The 22149-nt window shown below is 36.1% G+C and overlaps 2 protein-coding genes across 2 annotated transcripts; both read right to left on the bottom strand.

Moving 5' to 3' along the window:
- Positions 1 to 19022: 19022 nt before the first annotated feature.
- Positions 19023 to 19493, bottom strand: LOC144355173 (zinc finger protein 862-like). The gene is made up of 2 exons (XM_078010583.1): positions 19454 to 19493; positions 19023 to 19356 (listed from the first exon to the last, which is right to left on the bottom strand). Exons 1-2 carry the CDS (start codon positions 19487 to 19489, stop codon positions 19099 to 19101), a joined length of 294 nt encoding a protein of 97 aa, XP_077866709.1. The 5' UTR covers positions 19490 to 19493; the 3' UTR covers positions 19023 to 19098.
- Positions 19494 to 19709: 216 nt separating this feature from the next.
- Positions 19710 to 21908, bottom strand: LOC144347605 (zinc finger protein 862-like). The gene is made up of 4 exons (XM_085495840.1): positions 21149 to 21908; positions 20670 to 20847; positions 20300 to 20569; positions 19710 to 20193 (listed from the first exon to the last, which is right to left on the bottom strand). Exons 1-4 carry the CDS (start codon positions 21906 to 21908, stop codon positions 19710 to 19712), a joined length of 1692 nt encoding a protein of 563 aa, XP_085351966.1.
- Positions 21909 to 22149: the final 241 nt, after the last annotated feature.

Here is a 22149-nt window from a genome sequence, read left to right as displayed (position 1 = left end):
ATCAAATTTGTTTTTTTATGGTATGACCGTATTTCATATTTATGAATCATGTTAGTGAAAGCAGACCATTTACTTCCAGAGTCACTTTATTTAAATAACGCAAAATAACAAGTTATTAAATTGAAAGTAGGAACAGAATTAAGTAGTCGGTAATGCTGAAAACTCCCCATGCATATAGTGTACTTCTATCACTGCCACACATGCCTTTTTATATGATACCTTTGGCGCAAACACAAAGTTACATTGCTATTGAGGAATATGTAGAAATATTGATCCATCCGGATGGCAATAGATCAGTCTACCCCCTTCAGAGCTAAAAAACATAAGAAGTCAAAATCACAACAATTTTTTAACTATGGAAATGCCATAAACGAAGGGCAAATCAAAAACTACATACTGTAGAATACTTTATTAGCGCTTGGAATTTATTTCCGCCATTTTAGCCGAAGGGATCATTTTGTGAAAATAAAATCCAGGGAATATACTTTTTTCTTATATTTCACATTCAGCTCATCAAAAATCCGTGAAAATAAATTCAATACAAAACGCCCAAAAAGCCTTTTCAGCGAAAATCAATTCCAGCTAAAATAAAGTATTTACGGTGTTACTCTATCATCTAAATAGATGGTACTTTTAACTAATCTTCAGCCAAGTGAGGAAAACCTGCCTTTTTCAGGACTTGCTTGTGTTTATTTGTTAAAGCAAACTGAACTGTGATTGGCATTACAACAAGTAAAGGTTCAAAGTTGGGGTGAATTGTTCGCACACAATGTAAACTCAGATGATAGTAAGCATTTTGCTTTTTTTTCCCATTAGATATGTACCACTTGTTTGAAGCTCTGTTATAGCAAGGCCTGACTTCTGGGTGCTTAATTATCAAGTCGTATGGCTCCGTTTTCTCTTTATTACTGTACGAGTCATTGCATCCATAACACTTTGAAATTAATCCATGTAAAAATACAATTTCATAAGTATCTCTATCTGTGTCAATTGCTGTATATAGTTTCAGCTGTTTGGGGCTGGAGGTTTCTAACATTACATGTGCAGGTGTCTGCGTGATCTTATAATTTTCTAATTTTGTTACAGTTTAGTTATAACCAAAAAGAAATAAGAGAAATTGTAACATAATCTTGTCTTTTTCTCTATACCCAAGAAGTAACAGAACAAAGAGCCGATGCTTGCAGGCCACAGCCCCTTGTCGAATAGAATTTTGACTATCAGCAAATGGACAACTGCATCTCGGCATTTCAGCAAGTGTAATAAAATATATGTTCTCATCACTGCCTTCAATGCACAGAGATGCCTGTGTTGGAGAATTTACCTCAATCTCAGTTATTTTATAGTTGAACATTAGTTTGGCTTTTTGAAGAGAGGCATTTAAACTATTACTTATGTTCACTCTGGTTCTTCCTTTTGACCTTATATCAATATCTCTACCCTTATCTGCTCGATGAGATGCTTCTGGATTCGACTGAAAAGTTGATGTAGATGGCATAAGTGGACCACCATTTCCATTATACTGAGTATCTAGTTCCTTCATTAGCACATTCACCGTTTTATCTTACTTTTTTTCTTTTCTTTTTTTTTTTACCGCATAGGATGGGCCTTTACCACTTTTGGCCGTGCCTTCACAATAGCTTCTAATTTGTTGCCCATATTTAAATGAATCAGCAACATCATATACAGCTGCCTCGGGTAATGTGATATCTGAACCACCACTGAGTGTCATGGATGCATGACTTGCCTCTGCTAGATTTGTATTGGGGCATGACAATGGTTTATGTCGGTACGCTTCCATGACATGATGACGTCTTTTGTCCCACCAATGTAACCATCGAAGTAATCCGGAATTTCCACTCTCTTTGATGAAAGTTTCTATTTCCCTGTAGTATGTCATATACTCATTCACTGTGACAGAATACACAAGTTCATTTACAAGAGATTTGAATTTTGTTACTGTATAGTTTTTGTTTAACTGTTCCATAAAAGCACTGTTGGCATGTCGGAGAGCACACTGCATAAGATGTAGACGACAACTTACAACATTTTCATCACAGTATTGTCTTCCAAATCTTTTTTCAAGACTACAATGAAGAGCACCACCTTCATCAAGCATCCAGCCTGTAACAGGTTTGAACTGTTTAATAGCAGAGTTTGTAAAGCTGGACATCATTTCATCAAACATTTCTAGGAACAACTCTACTGTTTCACTATTTTCTTGTTCACAGTCCATTCGGGCTAACCAAACGACCCTTTTCAACAAAGGATGGTAAGTACTCACACTAACACTTTTGAGTTTATGTCTCTTTGACTTTACTCTGTTGTGCTTAAAATCCATGAAACACCATTCATCACACATCATGTGTTCTGTATCCATAATATGTGTGGCAGTTTTCAGTCGCTCCACAGATGACTTGATGACGTAAGTTTGATACTGTTCTGGACAGTTGGTTTGAAACTCGTGTTTAGAAATTTTACCATCTTTGCAGGTTGACTGAATTACAAACCACATCTAATTTTTTTGATGCTACTTGGCTTCCAAGTGTCCTGTATTTTATATTTCTTGCTTGCATTTTGTCAGACAAATTGAATGCAGTTTCTTCTATATCTTCACGACACTTTGCATTTTGTACAGCATTCATTAAAATCTGTGAAGATAGCTCACATGGCTTTTTATTGGGATTGTTTTTCACTGCTTCCTGCATTTCAGAAGGGAGTGTAGATCGCTTTACAGGGTTACAAGTATGTGCGCCATAATGGTAAATAGTTACTGTATTGCTATTTTGGGGGAATTCCCATATTTTTACAGTATTGCATGCAAAATATTTCATTTTGTGCTCACATTCTTCGCAAACAATATCTTTGTCCTGTTTCAGATAATGCCTTGAATTGCAAGTTTCATAATATGTACGAAATGGGCACTGATAATTTACACATTTGTAACTTCCTTTACACACAGATCGAAAACGTCTCCCATGTTTTTTTGTGAAAGCTTTGGTAAATGACCTATTATAGCGTCTCCAGTTTCTCCCATCTAAAGTACTTTTCATGGTATTGCCTGGGGTTGGGTCATATTTTAGACGATAAGCACATGTCCCATCAATATCATATGGCAATTTGTTAACAGCTTTTGGTGTCAGGAATGAAAATTCATTTGCTGGTATTACCCTTCCTTTTACTGGAACATTTCCCTCGTCAGACCATTCAGAAGCAGCACTGTCACTGCTAAGAGGTTTATACATGTCATTTTCATTACCCTTTCCCTGATTTTTGGAAGATAATTCATGAAAAGCTGCAGGGGAGGATGTGAGATCAATGAAAATATTCCCAGCAACAGGAGATTCAGTGAGATCATTCACTTGGTTGCGAATGTCCGAATTATTATCTGATATTACACTCATACAATTTGTCTTTTTTCTCCATTTCACAGTTTCATCATCAGAACTTGACATGTACGTTTGCCTGTCACTGATGCAACTATCATTCATGTCTCCTGAATCAGTATCTGACGTTAGTACCATCGTACGTTTTCTTGCCTTTCTTTTCAATTTCACACTTTCATTATCAGAACTTGAAATGTTCTTTTGCCTGTCACTGATGTAACTATCATTCATGTCTCCTGAATCAGTATCTGACGTTGGTACCATCGTACGTTTTCTTGCCTTTCTTTTCAATTTCACACTTTCATTATCAGAACTTGACATGTTCTTTTGCCTGTCACTGATGTAACTATCATTCATGTCTCCTGAATCAGTATCTGACGTTAGTACTATTCTACATCTTGCCTTTCTTCTCTGTTTCACACTTTCATTATCAGAACTTGCCATGTACTGTTGCCTATCAATGATGCTACCTTTCTTCACATCTACTGAATCAGTATCAGACAATTTTCCCTTACTTTCATGTTGATCACTGTTACTTAAAATATTTCTATTATCTTGCAGCTCTCTCAATGCATTACCACATTCTAAAGAAATAAAGTATACAAAAAAGTCTAAGAAGATATATCAAAACACAATTTGGATGCCATATTTATAGGACTAGGAATCCATACAGTTAACAATAATGTTGTTGGCTGTGGATGTCATGTACAGAGTGAAGTGGAAGATACTCATAGCCCCCACTTGTCTTGTTGATTTGTTTTGAATTCAAAATATTCTTATAACCTGGTTAAGGGTGGGTCAGTTTGTATTTACATTGGTCAAGTTATCTCAGAAACAAGTCATTGTCAATGACACGTCCCCATTCCATTCATATTTGAGTGACATATACATTCAAAGCAGATCATGACCGAAATGCACCTGCATATGTACAACACGTTGTACTAAATCTGAACAAAATCCATCCATGTATGACTGAGATCCGGTTCCGGAATTGTGAAAATACGTGATTTTGATGCATTTTCGGCCTTAAAATGGCCGCTATTCGGCTATCGTTAATCGGATCATGAAAAAAATGCATGTGCATATGTCCCATATTATGTGTGATGTATGAGTGAAGTTTGAACTTAATCGGTCCATGCATGTTCGAGATACAGGTGATCACGGACGCACGGACGGACGGACGCACACAGGGCAAAACATAAGTCCCCGTTTTCGGACTACGTCCGAACGGGGACTAATAATGACAGAGACAAAATGACTGGAATTTGATATTGCTGCGGGACAGCCATATGTCACTTTGTCTTTATACAATGTCAAATTCAAGAAATAACAGGCAAACCAAAACATTTTGAATGCCAGATCACAGTTTGATACAAGTAAATGAAAAAAAAAATAATAGAGAAAAGTCATGTGGGGTGGCTATATTGATGATTGAGGGTGCTGTGCAAATTGGTCCACAGTAATAATAATAAAAGAAGATTCAAGAGGTTGCATAAAGAATCTATAAAAATGTTTCCTTAAAAGCATATGAGGGCGCTGTACATCACAGGAGCTAAAAGTATATTGACATGCATATGTAAGCTTGGTTACTATGTAAAAGGCCAGATTCTCACATTCAAAATGACCACCAGGCAGCCATATTTGATCAAATCAGGAAATAAATCCATGTGCATAATGTATACCTCCTCACTGTGTCTTTGTACCTAGTATCATTGAAATCAGTCAAGGCATCTCTGAGAAATATCAATGAACAGACAAAAGCCATGATTGACAATCAAAATGACTGCCAGTCGACCATATTTGATCATTTCATAAAAGTAAAACAATGTGCATCTGTATGGGTGGTCTCTGTGTCTTTGTACCAAGTCTCAACAAAATCGGTCAAGCCATCTCAGTGAAATTACTCTGGACAGACGGACGGACTGACTGACTGACAAATGCAAAACTACAAGCCCCCTACTGGACTTTGTCCAGTGGGGAGCCAATAAGTGACCTTGATATGTTGATGTCATTTTCATTAACACTGGAATAAATAACATCAGTGTTTCCTCTGGCTTATTTGCTTGTTTAACCATTGTGGCTAACTATTAATAAATATTGTAAGCCAAAAAAATGTTAAACTGATTATGAGATAACAAACTAAATATAACACTGCATACATGAGCATAACTTTGAGTATTATCATTTTAGCCACAAACAGTTATTAGCCAGTTTGGCTAAACAGCTGTGTACACTTTTAGCCACTTGACCAGTTTATTAGCCATTTGTATGTCTAGTGAGTGGCAGAGGAAACACTGTACAATACAGTTATGTTGGCTTAGATATGCAAGTGTGTTTGAAAGAGATGTCCATATCAAAGTGCAGTGATATTTAGTGTGGTGATATGGACAAAATCATGCTAGCCATCTTCAAGAAATAACTTTTATTTTTACAGGAATTAGCCACTTTTGATTAAATATGGGAACAAATTTAAATGCACATCTATTGTTAACCATTTTATCATTGCACAAGGATACAACAAAATTGGTATTTTTCAAGAAATGAAGATGGACAGAGCAAGGCCTGGATTCTGACATTAAAATAACCACAACTCTGCCATATTTGATCAAATTATTTAGGAAACAAAGATATGTGTCATCATTCAGGAAATTATTATGGACACAGACAAATTACAAGTCCCCATCTCAGATTTTGTACAAATCTTTGTAAAAGGATATGCATAAAAAGGCAAAATTGGCGGTTGTTTCAGAAACAAAATTGTCAGCCTGAGCCAGACAAAATAAAAGTAGTTTAATTTTTTTTAATAAACAATTACCAAACTGGACTTTTTATACACATAGTGTAACAGCTACATCCAAATGTAAATATTGTGAATAAAAAATATATATGCTTTAAATATGTACCTGTTGTGCATTCTTCCAAGGTAACAATTTTAAGAACAACTGATGGCACTGAACCAAACACTTGCTGCAAAGTCTTTTTAGCCTGTCCACTCCCAAGAGAAATACTTGATGTTTCCAAGAAGCAATCCAACTCAATAAAGTTGAAGAGAGCTTCAACATTTTAGTCACTCTGGAAATATGATGCTGTCCAGGGTTTATTATTACGCAAGAATCTCACTAAAATTACACCACTGAAATAAAGCATACAATATTAATTACATAAAAGTTGTACATTATATGCAAATAGTAATGATCATCACATATAATGTAGAACATGAAATTTGCACAGTTCTATTTCCACATAATTCACAGGAGAAGCTCGGGATTTTTTTTAAACAAGGGAACAGGGGCGCAGCGCCCTCATGCCATGGCCATGTGCTCCCTTACCCTGGAGAGCAGATCCTTTGGCAACCATAAAATTCTCATTGACCAGGGATTACCAGCCATAGAATGCTCCCTCTTGCAGTTTTATTTCTAGAAAAACCCCTGAAGCTCTTGGCACAAAATTAAAAATGTGTGAAAATTTAGTGCTGTGAGTATTACAGGTTTTTGTAATGGTAAGACTTATTTTTGTGGGAAAAAAAAACATTACATGTACCTGTGTATGAAAAAAATATATACCAGTTCATATGGCATGTCCTCAGTCTTTGGGCTGGATCTGTTGATTCCTGATGGGGAACCATGTTAGCTAAATGGCATTTATTTTTATTTTGCATAAATCAGCTGTAACCGATTTTCAACCACTGTGCCAGCTATCGAAATACCAAAATATAACAAATTCGATTTGAAACACGACAGATTTGATTCTATGTTTCATGTACTGATGATTTGGATTCACTGTATAAAAGCTCACTGCACTATTTAGATTTCTAGCTCCTTAATCAGTAAATAAAAAAAACTCTCGTCCTCCCCTAAAAATTAAGAAGTCAAAGATGTTAACCAAATAACGTATTTTGCACGGCCTTACTTTAAAAATGTCCAGGTTCTGTAGGATTGAGGCATATTTAGATGGTTCTGCTTCTGCCCCCCCCCCAACTAAAAAAATCATCCCAAAATATGTCAGATTTTGAGCCCCATACGCCCGAAAATCTTCAGGAAACTCCAAACTCCATTTGTTGCTTATTCCCCTAAAAATAAAATGGTTTATCGATTCTCAGTGTGATGCAGTAGTCAGATTATACTAGGCCTTTTTTATGGTAAATACTAGGATTTGGTATTTTATTTGGAACACACACAATAATAATGTTTGTGCAATGTCCAATAATTATACAAAAGTAAAATGAACATGTGGCTGAGGCATCTCTACCGTCTGTGTCATGTTTTCTGTAAACTTAATAGTTCAAATTCATTTCTTGGAAGTAGTTTTAAACTTTTATGGCCACACTCAACAAACGTACATTTCGTTATTGATATAAAATTTATATTTACATACCCAAATTTCGACATTTTCGTAGCTGCTGTTTTCTATAGTCCCATCAGTAGGCAAGCGCGCGAACTGCGACAAGAACGTTGGTGGCGCAGTCTAGTCGAACATCGTGACCCTCGACCTTTCACAATTTAAGCAAACGATTTTTCTTTTAGGATAAAGTTATCATTATTATTATGATATTGAACTGATAGTGACTTTACAGTAGAATTTAGATCATAGATATTTTCAACTGTCGACCAGCAACCAGCGACCAGCAACCAGCAATTTAACGCCTCCGTGAATACAAGACTAGTGGGAGGTAATAAATTTGGGGTCGAAAGTATTCAAAAAACAGTTTTTGGCTGTTGCCATGGTAGCTGTGGACCAGGATTGTTTTGCCAATTATTAGCCAAGCCAAAAAAAATCTCAGTAAATTGTTGCCCACACTCACTCAAGCGGATTAGAATGAGCTACGTCCGTGCTTTTTAATCATAGAAATGTAGGGTATGATACATTTGGCGTGAAGGTATTAAAAAATCCAGTTGTTGGTTGTTTCCATGGAAACGGTGGTCAGAATTTGTTTTCAGATTTTACCAATAGTAACTTTGTGCCCACACTCAAGCTGAGAAAAATGAGCTATGCCTGAGGTGTTGTATCCAAAATTTGTATGAGATACATTTCCTGATAGCAGGTAGGTCACACCTTCACCCTAGTTAAGTTTGAGCGAAATCGGCCAAGCCAAACAAATCACAGAAGAATTAATACGTGAAAACACTAGAAATCACACACACACACACAGATACACAAAATTAAAGTGATTTTAAGGGCAATCCAAGTAGAGCGAATCGCCAATACCATGTTCATTTGCATATTGACCGTGAAAATACCAAAAACATCATTGCATGGGTGATATGCAAATTAGTTTTAGTCAAAATAAGTTACTGCTTAGAAGTACCATTACTGTTGTTCAAATTTCATTTCACTCGGCAAATATATTCATGTACCCAAACGTAAAGTATCGTATTTCTAAATATTGTTTATTTCTGCTATGTTTCGAAAAACGCTACTCTTGAACGGACTACTTTATTCGCTCTCAGACCTCATTTGCATATGGGGTGTGGAAGTACCGATTTTGATTTCAGGGACGAATCAAAATAAACTGCAGTATATATGTAATAATGTGGAATACTTCCTTTCACTGTGAACATTTTTCCGCTAAAATAAATTACAGTGAAAATGCCATTTCCCTCATACTCTATTGAGACTTGACACAGCACAGTGAAAATTTGATTCACACCGTATGCTTGAAAACTTTTCATCAAAAATAAATTAAGTGAAATTCTGTGTGATTTCATGAGAGTTGAAAATGAAAAAATTATATGACACCCAACCCTACCACTCCATACACAATGTAACCACACCTCAAAAACATCCTTTCACCAGTGTATTCTATTTGAATTCAGGAGAAATTTAAATAAACAAATTATATGACAACGAATTTAATTATAATTTCAACCTCTAGTTCAGCACTGATTAAATAAACTACCTCGTCTTTATGCCAACTTGAAGTTATTCAATGCCTACACCAGTGACTTCAAAATCTATGTTTCAATTCCAGGAATTTCACTTGCTATTAATTGTATGGGAGTGCCAGTCTTTTATTTTCTATTGTAATGTCAATTTCTTGTGATTACTCGGAAAATGAAGCTGTAACCACAGACCACAGTGCTGCAACTAAATCCTGGTATAAGCACCGGTTAGGCAGTCTTGAACTATGCATGTGAAGCCAGCTGAGAGGTATATCCAATCCTATAGATTTCTCATTGTTGGTAACTATTTGCTGCAAATGCAACAAAAATCAATATAAAAATATTACCCACACAGCATTCTACAGGTTACTTGTTTTGGTTAGTGTTTAACAATAGGACCATGGGGGTGACAGTCCTACGAATGTGCCGACATTGTCGAAGGACAAGGACAGGAACAGTTTGTGCAAGTGTGGCGAGACTCCCGTAGTTACGCGGAAATTATTTACCTCATGTGAAAAAAAGCATGTTTCTCATTGTTGTGCTATATTGTATCGTATCATGGATCTAGGTAGTCCTGCGTACAGTCCATGGAGGTACGCCGGGCTGTGGTGGGGTCGTCTATCAACCAAACGCGCTCCCGTACACACAGCACTGTATTCAGGGCTAGCATCCAAGAGCTTCGTGGTTGTGTTATAATGTTACAACCACTCAGCCATAATACGTATCGAGACCAAACATAATTTGTCGATAATCGAGTGTTGCAAGAAAAAGTGAGATTGTCGCAAAATGTAGCAAATCGTTTTCAAAACAGTGTCGCTAAGAAAGTCTCGCTTTGTTTGCGCCCACTGTAAAACATGTATAGTAAACAAACCGCCCTTTTAGAAAATATTTTTATTAAAAATAAGTACAAGTCAACTAAAACGAAAATTAAAACATGTATAGTAAATAGACAGACACCCCACATGATTTACTTATAAACTACAAACACAGTGTAATCAAAATATTAACTTTGAAGTTTTATTTGTTCATTCACCTGGAATTTGTTTTACATGTATTGCTGCATCAGTAAATACTGTAAAATACTTTATTTTTGCTGGAATAATTTTTCCCTGAAAAGACTTTTTGGATGTTTTGTATGGCATTTTTTTCACTGATTGTCGGTGATTTGAATATGAAATAAAGGAAAAAAAGGTATAATCACTGAATCACTCCTTCAGCGAAAATAGTGAAAATTAAATCCAACCGAAAATAAAGTATCTTACAGTATACTGATAAGTGTGGCATCAATAGACTAAAATATAATATATAGCCCTTAGTTGCCAGAGTGGGTATTCACAATATGGACTAGACCAGGTCTAAATATTTCATCTTCTGTTCTACTACCCCCTATCAGCAAATTATGCATGATTATTATCCGAAATTAAAAATAACTTTATTAGAAGTACATCATCAGTAGAGGTACATCCATGTCCAAAATTGTATTTTTTGTAAAACTTGATCACTTAAAGGGCAATACTAGTCATCATACTGTGCATAAGCAAGGTCAAACTCCATGCAGTTTGTTGACAACACACCCCATGATGCAATGTTTACATTAGCAATACAAATACAACTGTGACTGAAAGAGAGCTTCCATTAAGTTAAAGAAATAAGTGAAATTTGCTTGCTTGGTTCAATTTTTGTAAGAAAAGTGATGCGTTATCAGTAAATCATAATTTGTTTATTAACACAAACGATGCACATGAGCAGTGCGATGACTATCACTCTTTAATTAAAGTATGACGTTTTGATTGTATAGTATTACATGGTTACATGGCTACTAACAGTATAATGTAATTTAATGTCAAATTTAACACTTCTGTGTTGTCAATACGAATTCCAGAACTCAAACCCAAACTTGTAGACAGTGGAGTAATATCATGAATTACTTACATTGACCAGAAAAAAAATGTAAGATGTAGAATGGTCGATGTCTTTCATGCCAATGTGGAATTAGAGGACCAGAAAAGAGTACTGGAGAACTTTGCTTTATCAGACAGCACAATCAGATGCGTTGTTGCTACTGTTGCATTTGGCATGGGGATCAATATCCCAGATGTCGATTTGGTACTGCACTGGGGAGGGAGCAATAATATTTTGCAATATTGGCAAGAAGTTGGGCGATGTGGGAGAGATGTTACAAGAAAGGGTGAGGCTTACTGTTATGCAGTTAAAACCGATTTTGTAAGGTGTGACGAAGGCATGAAGAAACTTTGCAATAACTTGAATACAGGCAAAATGAAGCGTCTCAGAATTGCAATTTTTCAAGAGCTGACAATACCTGAAGTGGATGCAGAATACCTGAAGGGTCTCACTAAACGAGATAGGTTTAATCAAGCATGCGGGGAAAATGTACATGTCCATGCCAAAATGTATCAGCTGGAGTAAAGCCATACAACCCCTTCCCACTAATCCAAACTTCATTACAATATAGTTTGCCCACATGCATTATCTAACATTGATACATTTGGGTGTAATAATGACACTGATTTGCAGAAATAAACAACTCAACTTTCCATCCTTTTCAAAACAAATTGTAAATTCTGGAATATTGCTATCCAAATCTGCATATTTATCATTCTTGTAGAAGAATGGCAGGACTTACAATGAGCCATACTAGTTTAGGAAATCTTATGTATGGAAACAATTAATAAGGTGACGCAAATGAACTCCCTAACATTACAAGGATCATATCATATGGTGAATTGTGATTTGGAAATATAACTATGCATGAAGGGTTGCAGATATAAACTGGAATGGCCCAATACTGTGTGATACTTTATTTTCACGTAATTTTATTTTTAAGCCATAATACAAAACAATAAAAATCTAAGATCAACACTTAATGTCTAAAAACTGTCTTCCCTATACTTGTCAGCAGATGTTGTGATAATATTCATGAAAAACGTATATAGAATATCATGGAAACAAAGTATGTATTGGTGGCAAAATACAGTGCTGCAGTGACCATTTTGGCAAATTCCCTTACGAAAATACAAGGCTTCTGGCACATACTTGTGGCAAGCATGCCACAACCTTGTGGTGTGTGTACCACAAGTGATTTGCGTCACGCTTGCAGCATATGCATATTTTCGCATGCAAATTAGCACTTGTGGCAACTAATGTGGCAAGGTTGCCACAAAGTTTGCAGCATGTTTGCCACAAATTCTTGTAAAGATTGCAGCTGCCAGAATCTAGCTTGTGGCACAGTTGCCAGAAAACTACTTGTAGCAAGGAAATATAGGTAGGCACATTCCACCCCTCCCCCCACAACCACAACCACCACACACAAAACCCCAACACAAACACAAAATCAAACAATGCATTTATTCTGAGTGAAGAAACAAATTTTAATTGCTCTACTAGTGGTGATTTACAGGATTTGATAGTAAAGTCTAATAATAATTTCAAAAAACAAACACTGCAAGATAACACTGGAATATTATTGGTTTAATTCTCTAATAACGCGGCCCAAGGAGACTGATCGCTTACATGTGGAGCATCTAGAGTTGAAAGCGATGTTAACTTCAGACATTCCCATATGCAATTTGTTTATGCCAAACACTGAAAAAGAAAGAAACATTAATTAATTAATTCTGGTTCAAGACAAAAGTCACTTATAAATATTCTATAATCATATGCAATTGTACATTTTTGTACACGAGAGAAAATGCCACCTTTTGAAGAGAACAGAAAATGACCTGTTTTGCCACACAACACAACACATAGTAAGTTACAATACACAGTGAGAAATGAGTTAGTGTGAACAAGAAAAGGACAAGATATGACCTGTGTTCTGCACCGTTTTCCACTCTTGATGGCAGGAGCTATACTGCATGTTTAGACACTCAAGATGTCCAACACATTAAGTTACAGAACAAGTGAGAAATGAGTTAGTGTGAACAAGAGACAAGATATTACCTGTGTTCTGCACTGTTTGCCACTCTGGATGGCTACAGCTATACTGCATGTTTATACACTCAAGATGTCCAACACATTAAGTTACAGAACAAGTGAGAAATGAGTTACAGTAAAGAAGAAAACAGAATGTATCCATGTTCTGCAGTTTTAAAGTATAAATCCACACAAAAATACAGGAAATAATATTCTAGCAATAAATGATTACATATTCAGAAGGCAACATTAGAAAATTATCACCTGATATCACTTGTTCATAGAGTTGGTTGGTACGAGTGCCGTCATGTGCTAGTAATATCCACAAACGAGTGTATATTACAACCATGACTTCATGAGTATCAAACAGCTCCACAATCAAGCTATAGCAGATGATAAATTTTGTCACATGTCCAAAATTGACAGTAAAAAATCTAATTAGGCACAACATTGAAGCGTATCAGGTGATATGATTTTACTGTTACACTGCTGATGTGTTTCAATTGGCTACTACCCTTTTTTGGGGACAAACTTTATGATGGCACTATTATTAGTTAGTCAACTTGCATCATGCAAATATCTGATAGTACCATTTCTTTTGCAATGATATGAGATGGATAGTATCACACAATTTTGTTTTCACAACTTATGATTTGTAAAGCAATGTTTATCGTACCACAACAGCAGTGATATTTCATGTACACTAAATGGCACAAATGAACAATATGCACCATGGTCATGTGATAAGAGAAATTTTTGCAGTTTTCAATAATCAAAACTTACTATGAATTGCATCCAATAAAGGCTGCATTTCTGTATTCTTGAATGAGGATGAATTCTTTCCGGCCAAGTCTTCCAGCTCAAACAATCCATCCATCAGCTTTTTAATAAAAATGCCTTTGATTTGTCCTTGACTTTTCCCAAATAGACAGACATCCTCTGGCTAGGGACAGCAACACGCGAGTTCACAATAATGTCATAGTTTGGAGGCATAGTTACCGCTCCCTCTTCATCTTGTAAAATAACCTTGATAAATAGTAATAAAACAATACAAGAAAACTGTCAAAATAATTTGTAAAGTAAACTTATTTTAGACCACCAAAAAAACATGCGAGGACAATTCCCATGAGCTAAGGGCCATCAGCCTCAGTGAAACCCACTGCAGATAATAACTTACATAGTTGGCTTTGGGCATTTGGACTCCTCTCTTTGGTATGTGATGGTTTTGAATATTTGATGTTGTAGAGGACAACCTCAAATTAGTATTTTTCTCTGCCTCTGCAAGAATAAATACAGTTATTTATTTCTGATACCATGTGATTAGGTTTGTAGTAAATGCCAGAAAACATTGCATACTGTAAAACAATCAATCTGCATTGTCTTCAAAGCAATGACAATAGTGCAAGAGTACATACAAAAGGCATAAAGCCCATCCAACAAGTTACTTGACACGTTCAATGTATTTCATGATTGAGAGTTTCAATGGTCATTTAAAGGCAATAGACATTATCTTTGAGCATAATTAAAACAATTGTGTATCAAAACAATTATCTAGTGATGTAGATAATATTTGAGCAAGAAGGAATTCATATTGTCACAGGTGGAAATACGAAAGTCTTACACACAATTTTGCCATAGATTTTGCTATTTGCAGCCAGTTATTTTTGCCACCTGATTTTCTACATCAATGTTATCCCTCAAGCCTCTTACGAGAATGGATAGATTTCTGATATTGATTATAAAGTCTGAAGCAAATAAATTATGAAAAGCTACTAAATCATATTCATGTATCTACATTGATAAAGGTCTGATTGATTGTGTTAGTAAACAACAGAAAAACCTACCATACAAATTAACAATTTTTCTGTAATCTGCCTTTAACAAGTTAAAATCTTCTAATAGGGTATCATGCTGTTCATGCAGTGCATTATATTTCATCTGCAATTCATAGTACTGCCCTGAAGTTTCAGTCTCCTTTGGTATAGTGGAAGTTTCATTAACTGTATTTAATGCGGAGTGTAGTTCGGTAGAAAGGCATTCATAATTGTCACTACAAGCATTTAATGGCTCGTTAGAACTATTGGTGGCAAGGTTTGGAGCAGAGACAAGTGACGTGTGGTATGAGAGGTCTTGCATGCTAGATTGTGGTGCAACATTAACGTGATGCATGCTAGATTGTGGTGTAACATCATTAATGTGATGCATGCTAGATTGTGGTGTAACACCATTAATGTGATGAATGCTAGAGTGTGGTGTAACATCATTAATGTGATGCATGCTAGATTGTGGTGAAACATCATTAATGTGATGCATGCTAGATTGTGGTGAAACATCATTAATGTGATGCATGCTAGATTGTGGTGAAACATCATTAATGTGATGCATGCTATATTGTGGTGTAACATCATTAACGTGATGCATGCTAGATTGTGGTTGAACATTAACGTGATGAATGCTAGATTGTGGTGTAACATCATTAATGTGATGCATGCTAGATTATGGTGTAGCACTGTAAACAGGATGCATGCTAGATTATGGTGTAACACTGTTAACAGGATATGAAGGAGTACATTGAAAACCACTGGTATTAGGGGTTGACAATCCAATTCCTCAGCTGACAGGGGTGCTAGTTATGGGAGTATTATGGGTGCTGGTTATGGGTGTGTTAAATATGAGTAAGTTTTGTTTTGGGGACCAGCATGATTGTTAGTTTGGGTTGGAGTGTGTAAGGGTCGAACTGGGGATTCGTTCACAACATGCAGGTTATTAGTAGTACTTATTGATAATGCATGCAATGAGGATAGTTTTTGAGCTTCGATGATGGCAGCCTTCACCCTTGCATTAACTTCCGCCTTTTTTTGTTCTTTGGCACCTGTCACACACACCGTAATATTACCGTAATTGGTATAGTACAGATGTGATGGTTCAAATACCAAAATGGCAACAGTAACAGAAAGACTTCCCTGGCAGCGATGATAAAATACGAACACAGAGCCAACAGATGAGGTTTCAACTGACACTGGTATTATTATACTCTGCAAACATCAAGTACAATAACGAGGTAAAACTCCACTACTCCAATAACTAGATACTTAAACTCCAATACAATTCAACGAGATCTCCGATCTGATCTCAGTGTTGAACAACTCCCCTATATATACCCACACTGTCTATAAATAGACCATTACATCAGCATACATGAGTCTGGCACTTACTACAAATTTCTAGAATGTTCCATTACCTTCTATTGCCTCCTACAGTGTTCTATTACCTATTCAACCAGTTCCTTGAAAAAATCTAGAATATTCCACCCAGACACAGTACGGTTCTAGAACATTCTCAGTGACACGGAAGTGGTAAATAAGTCGTATGCGATAGCACCTAAGACAGACAAATACAAACAAGACACATTTTAATTCATTTATAAATGGTTATTTGACTGTTGCACCTTGATATTGGAATTGAACTGTATGATATGCATTTATACAATTTGATGTCCAATGTGTACTGTATCAGACAAACCAGTTAAAGAAGTGCACACAAAACTTACTTTTACTTGCTTTGTCCAGATTAGTTATTTCTGTAGTCTTTTTAGGCTTTTTACTTTTATTTGCCCCGATTCCTGTGGTCTTTTTAGATGTTTTCTTAGGTGGTGGTGGTGTCACAGGAGAACTCGGAGTATTATCAAGCTCATCCTCGGATGAACTGCCAGTGGTAAAATCCTGTTAAAGCTTGCGCTTTACTACTCGTTTTTTCATGGGCAGTGCCTTCTTATGTTTCAATTTCTGAACACCATCAAGTTTTTGAGCAAGCTTCATTAAACTTTTATCTGCATTATCTGGATAAAGATTAAGAGTCGTATTAAGGTAGCGGGACTATTATTTGCATACTTGTTTTTATCTTCTAATTGTGACCAAATGACTACAAATAGAACCAGGAAAGTATATATTTTTAGAATCGCCAGACTTCAAGCTTTACAAAGGTGTGTTTGCCATGCCCATATCTGCATTCTATGACCCGTTACTCAATCAAAGGTGAAACATTACTTTTTCTGTAAAAAAAATAATTACGCATTTATGCTGGCGATAAGAAGTATTTTTTCACTTTTTCTAGTTCTTCAATAGTCTGGTTAATTGAATGTGTCTGGTCAGTTTTATGCAAGCAACGTGTTTTAAAAAAACAGTGTGCTGAATTTCAATTACTGTTTTAGTCTCATTGCCCCCAACTTAAACCACAACTCGTTGGTAAATAATCGATGAAATAGTTTGTCTGGACACATTCAAGTTCCTCTCACTGTCACCTCAAAGCCGTGAAAATTTGGTGTTAATCCGACAATAAGTATGCGTTATTTTTTGTTAAAGACCTTGTATTTTGAAAAATATAAACTCCTAGAAAACGTCCATGAAGTAACAGCAAAGATTTTCAAGCTTGTTTATCGGCACAATCAATTTGTTTTGCCATCAAAGTCTGCTTTAACATGTGTAGGGACATCCAAATGTGTAAGGCTATTGGAAACCAAAAAGATATAGGAATGGGATAGCTATAATTGGATAAATTCGGCATATGAAATCACCAAAATCAATGATTTTTTTTCAGTGGCTGTGTGACCTTGTGTCTGAAACATTCATATGCAAATGACTAATCTGTGAAACAAACAGGGGCGGAGACAAACCATTCAAATGTTTGGAAACACTCATTGTGTGTCAGATAGCTACTGATAACACATTCTAACATTGCTTTGTCTTGAGTTTATCTTTGAAACTTATAGGCACACAGATTAAACCTGTGTTGTTGATTTTGGAAAACACTTCTGAGGCTGCCTTGCTTCCCTTCAGAAAATCTACATTTTAACCAACTTACATGACATTCTATGTTATGTTGACTTTATCACATGAAAGTTTATAGTGCATTTCATCAATTAATAAATAAATGTGAAAATCGTAATTTTCAACACAAATAATAGTCTCGCTACCTTAAGCACATGATTCTCTAAAATTAATTAAATCAGTTGTACTACACTAATAAATATATTTTCCTTTATCTGTACATGTACAAATATTTCAAACGCGTTTTATAATTAGAAACCAATTCATACTTTTTGTTAAAACTTATAATAATTTTATTGCATTTAGCATCCAACTCCCGAAATACAAGATCATAAATAGTACACATACACAAATAAATACAAAATACGGTGTTGCTGTGTATGTTCATAGGCTTATGCCCCATTTGTATTTTATGTATGGAATGTTTAATCACAATTCATGAAACAATACAGATGTAAAGGCCTGCATTTTCATGCAAAAAAATTTTTTTCTGCATGTTTCCAGAGAACTGCTCAACTTGTCCTTCATGGATTATTTGTCATATAAGTATTTCTGGGAGAATTTAGTAAAAAAAACCGGGGCCTAAACAAAGGGAAGAAACATTGAGCTGGAAACAAAAATTGCCAGGTTGCTGCTAATCCTCCAATTCCAATGGTATTTCATTTTAGATCTGCCAATTATGTGTAAATGAGTGTGACACTGCTATAACTTGGCAAAGATAAAAATAAAGCCTGAGGGCGAAGAGGTCAGCTTAAAAAGTAATTTTGTTTTACCTCGTTTGCATTTTTTTTTCAATTCTGACCCATTGTCAGATATTGAATGGTTCAGACCTATTTGGTCACATTGCAGCCCTCAAAGCTTGAAATTGTTTTCAGTGGCCCTTGGCTACCAAGTGAAATGTCTTAGTGGCCAATCTAAATTTTTAATCGCCAAGCCAAATGTTTGGTCGCCAGAACTAGCTATTTTTTTAAATATAGGAAAAAACATAATGCCAAAACAAGTTTCATTTTAGATTTTTTATTTGGGTACATATATAAATATTACATATCAAGCATGTCGAACAATACTGATGGGTAGCTAGTCCTCAGGCCAAGCAGTGTATTGGATTCTCCTTGGTCTTTTGCTGTTGTTCATCCAGCATCTTGCAACACTTTCTGTATCAAAGTCATCTAGACTTGGACCATCTGATGAAATGCGTATTAAATGTTCCACTGTTTGGGTAGCTAAAGAACTTCTGCAGTCGCTCTTAATTCTGTTCTGTGCACTGAACACACGCTCACATTGAGCAGATGTCACAGGAATTACTAGCATCAGTTGTATTAGGTGGAGCAGGTCCTAGAAAAAATGTAAAAGTTTAACATTTACATACAAAGAAATATTGGAGTTGAAGCAAGCTCAGTGTCTCTGGATTGGAGTGAATTTAAAACTTTACCTTGAAATCCTCTTGATACGGACTCTTTGTAAGCATGACTTCCCATAAACCACTGTATGATTTGGTAAGAAATTCCTGGTTCACTAGAGTTTTCAAAAGGCTCCATTGATGCAAGACCATATCCAAATTACAGTTGTTCCTGTGAAAGAATCAATGGCAGAGTTAATATAATATACTTTAAGCATGTAATGGAATACAACTTTAGATTGTTAAAATTAAAAACGTCCACTGATAAAACAGAATGGTAATGTACCACTCACCTTGTCAAAACTGGACCAAACCATTCTAGCAGGTAATTAAGTTCATCATCACCATAATTAACAAGGTCATTATCCACATCTGGCCAGGTGTCATGATGAAATATTCTGAAACATGCAACAGCCTTGGCAGCTCCACGAACATCATCAACATCACCAAGCATGTGACTGAATCTCCTCTTCATTCCATTGATCACCATGTCCACTGCTGTCTTCATTGCAATAACAAGAACACATGGAAGTGAAGACAGATCTGTGGGATCAACTTCAATGTTTGCAAAATTCTTGAGTACCACACCTTGATATCTTATATCCTCAGCATCATTAAGTTGTTGTAGTTGTATCAGTGTCAGCAAGTCTTGCAGTTTTCCACCTTGTAGTACACCTACAGTAAGATTCTCTATTCTACAAATAGTGTTCCTAAGTGATGACACAGCTAATGGTAGAATGGTTTTGTTCGATTGTAGTAGTTGGCTCAGTGATCTGATAATAAAGAGCACATCCAACAGAAAATGACAGAACACTCAGTGACCTTCCTTTGATATCTGTATTAGTGCTGGTGGAGGCAAGGTGCTCTGCATGTGCTAACACAACATGATACTGTCCTGAAGGCTCTCGTCCATTATCATAACTTCCTCTCAGCAGTAGCCTCAATGCTTTTTCAGTGTGGGGTGACCATCTTGTGCCCTTGACTCTTGTGGGGTTGCATACATTGATGTCAAGTTCATGGGCCAATGCTTTCAGTTCTCTTCTGCTTTTGCTACTGTAATGACATGTCTTATAAATTAAATGGAGAACATCAATCACTTGTTGAGCCTGTTTACATTTCTTCAGCATTTCCATTACAGCTAACTCAAGTCTGTTAGTAAATGAAGAGCAAATGAATTAGTTAATCATTATTTTACTGAATGCACAGATTTGTTAAGTTTCAAATTAACATACATTAAACCATGCCATACCTGTGAGGCATGCACCAAATAGTAATCAACCATTCACAAGATTGGCCCAACTTTGCCCTGACCCCTCCAGTTTCTCCCATATTTACAGATGCACCGTCTGCACAAAAACCAATAAGTTTATTTCTGTAGTCTTCAAATCCAACTGATGCAAACACCTTGTCAATTGCAGCTACAATGCCTGACATTAAAGAACAAACAGTGTTGATTAACAAGACAATCGGGAAAATAGAACGTGATTAACAGGTGTACACTACAAAAATATGTAACTTTGCTTACAATATATTTATTTATACATAGAAATACCTGTATTTTGATTAATCATCTTGTATAATAATAGTTATATAGCACAATTGAACTCTGAAATTAAAGAAAGAAAGTAACATTATATACAAAGTTTAACTATTATTAAACATCTAAAAAAATATTATCAGCATGCAATATTTTGGACTAAAAACTAAAAGTATTCAATAAATACATACCATCAGCATGGACATGTTCTAATTCAACCAGTCCTATCAACTTGTTCACAGGTTTACCATCATCTAAATATCTCACAATAATTGATTCATTTTCTTTTATGGACGAGTCTGTTGCTCCATCACACATAATACTGATATACCTGCTTTCCTTTGCTTTATCGCCGATGTCCCGTTTCATTACTTCTGCGACTGTTGCTACAATTTCCGCACATTTTACATTATTTGCATACATAGTTCCCACGTCCAGTCCATTTTTCTTTTGTAGATTCAACAGTGTACGAAACTTTGTAAATGGCATTTCCGACTTCGCAATGCAGTACGCAGTGTTAATTTTTATCCTCAGGTCAGCGTTAGCTTGATCGGTGTTGGTAGTTGCTTGCTGCTCAAAACTTTGTTGTACTGTTGTGTTTTTATTTAAAAAACAATCTCTACAGATGATATGTTTTTTGCTTCGACCATGGATAGTCAATGTTTCTTTCTTAAACTTTGATGATCCAGTAACCAGGTCCGTATTTCCGGCCTTGTCAGGAAAGGCACTACAATAGATGCAGGTCATTACTTGTTTGACTTGATCGTACTTGGCCCACGAAAACAGCTTCAACCAAGTGGTCTGAAATTTCCGAACACTCCCAGTCGTACTCGTAGTCGGTAAATTCTTCGTGGAAGGGACTTCCGGAATGAGCTCAGCCTCAGTGAGATCAGCGGTTTGAGGACGCTTTTCACTTGGGGAAAAATAAGAATGAATGCTGCTTCGTTTCATTGTTCCTTCGAGGTTCCGTGATCAAAATACAAAATGTACAGTCGACTGAAGAACTACGACAGCCTGCAGGTTCAGGAAGCGAGGTCGAATCACGCATGTGTAGAATGGTGAATTGTGGGTATAATAGGTCAAGGGTCAGTCACGGTTACCGACCTCCCTAACAGCGCAATGCAATCGCGTTCGCATGGTTAAAACTTACAATGTAGTCGCCAAATATTTTTCGCACAGTCGCATTCCGGCG

The sequence above is a fragment of the Saccoglossus kowalevskii genome, chromosome 22, assembly GCF_978046115.1.
Source record: "Saccoglossus kowalevskii chromosome 22, keSacKowa6.1, whole genome shotgun sequence".
Taxonomy (NCBI): domain Eukaryota; kingdom Metazoa; phylum Hemichordata; class Enteropneusta; family Harrimaniidae; genus Saccoglossus; species Saccoglossus kowalevskii.
The sequence above is the reverse complement of the archived record's forward strand: the minus strand, read 5'-3'. Positions and strand labels throughout refer to the sequence as shown.

Bases quoted from the DNA above. Each gene is read 5' to 3' on its own strand.
- LOC144355173 (XM_078010583.1), bottom strand. From the start codon at position 19,489: ATGCTTACAAAGAGTCCGTATCAAGAGGATTTCAAG. The intron at 19,357-19,453 runs GTAAAGTTTTAA...CATTTTTTCTAG, and splicing joins CGTATCAAGAGGATTTCAAG to GACCTGCTCCACCTAATACA.
- LOC144347605 (XM_085495840.1), bottom strand. From the start codon at position 21,908: ATGAAACGAAGCAGCATTCATTCTTATTTTTCCCCAAGTGAAAAGCGT. The intron at 20,570-20,669 runs GTATGGCATGGT...ATTTACTAACAG, and splicing joins ATTTGGTGCATGCCTCACAG to ACTTGAGTTAGCTGTAATGG. The intron at 20,194-20,299 runs GTTAGCACATGC...CTTTATTATCAG, and splicing joins TCAGGACAGTATCATGTTGT to ATCACTGAGCCAACTACTAC.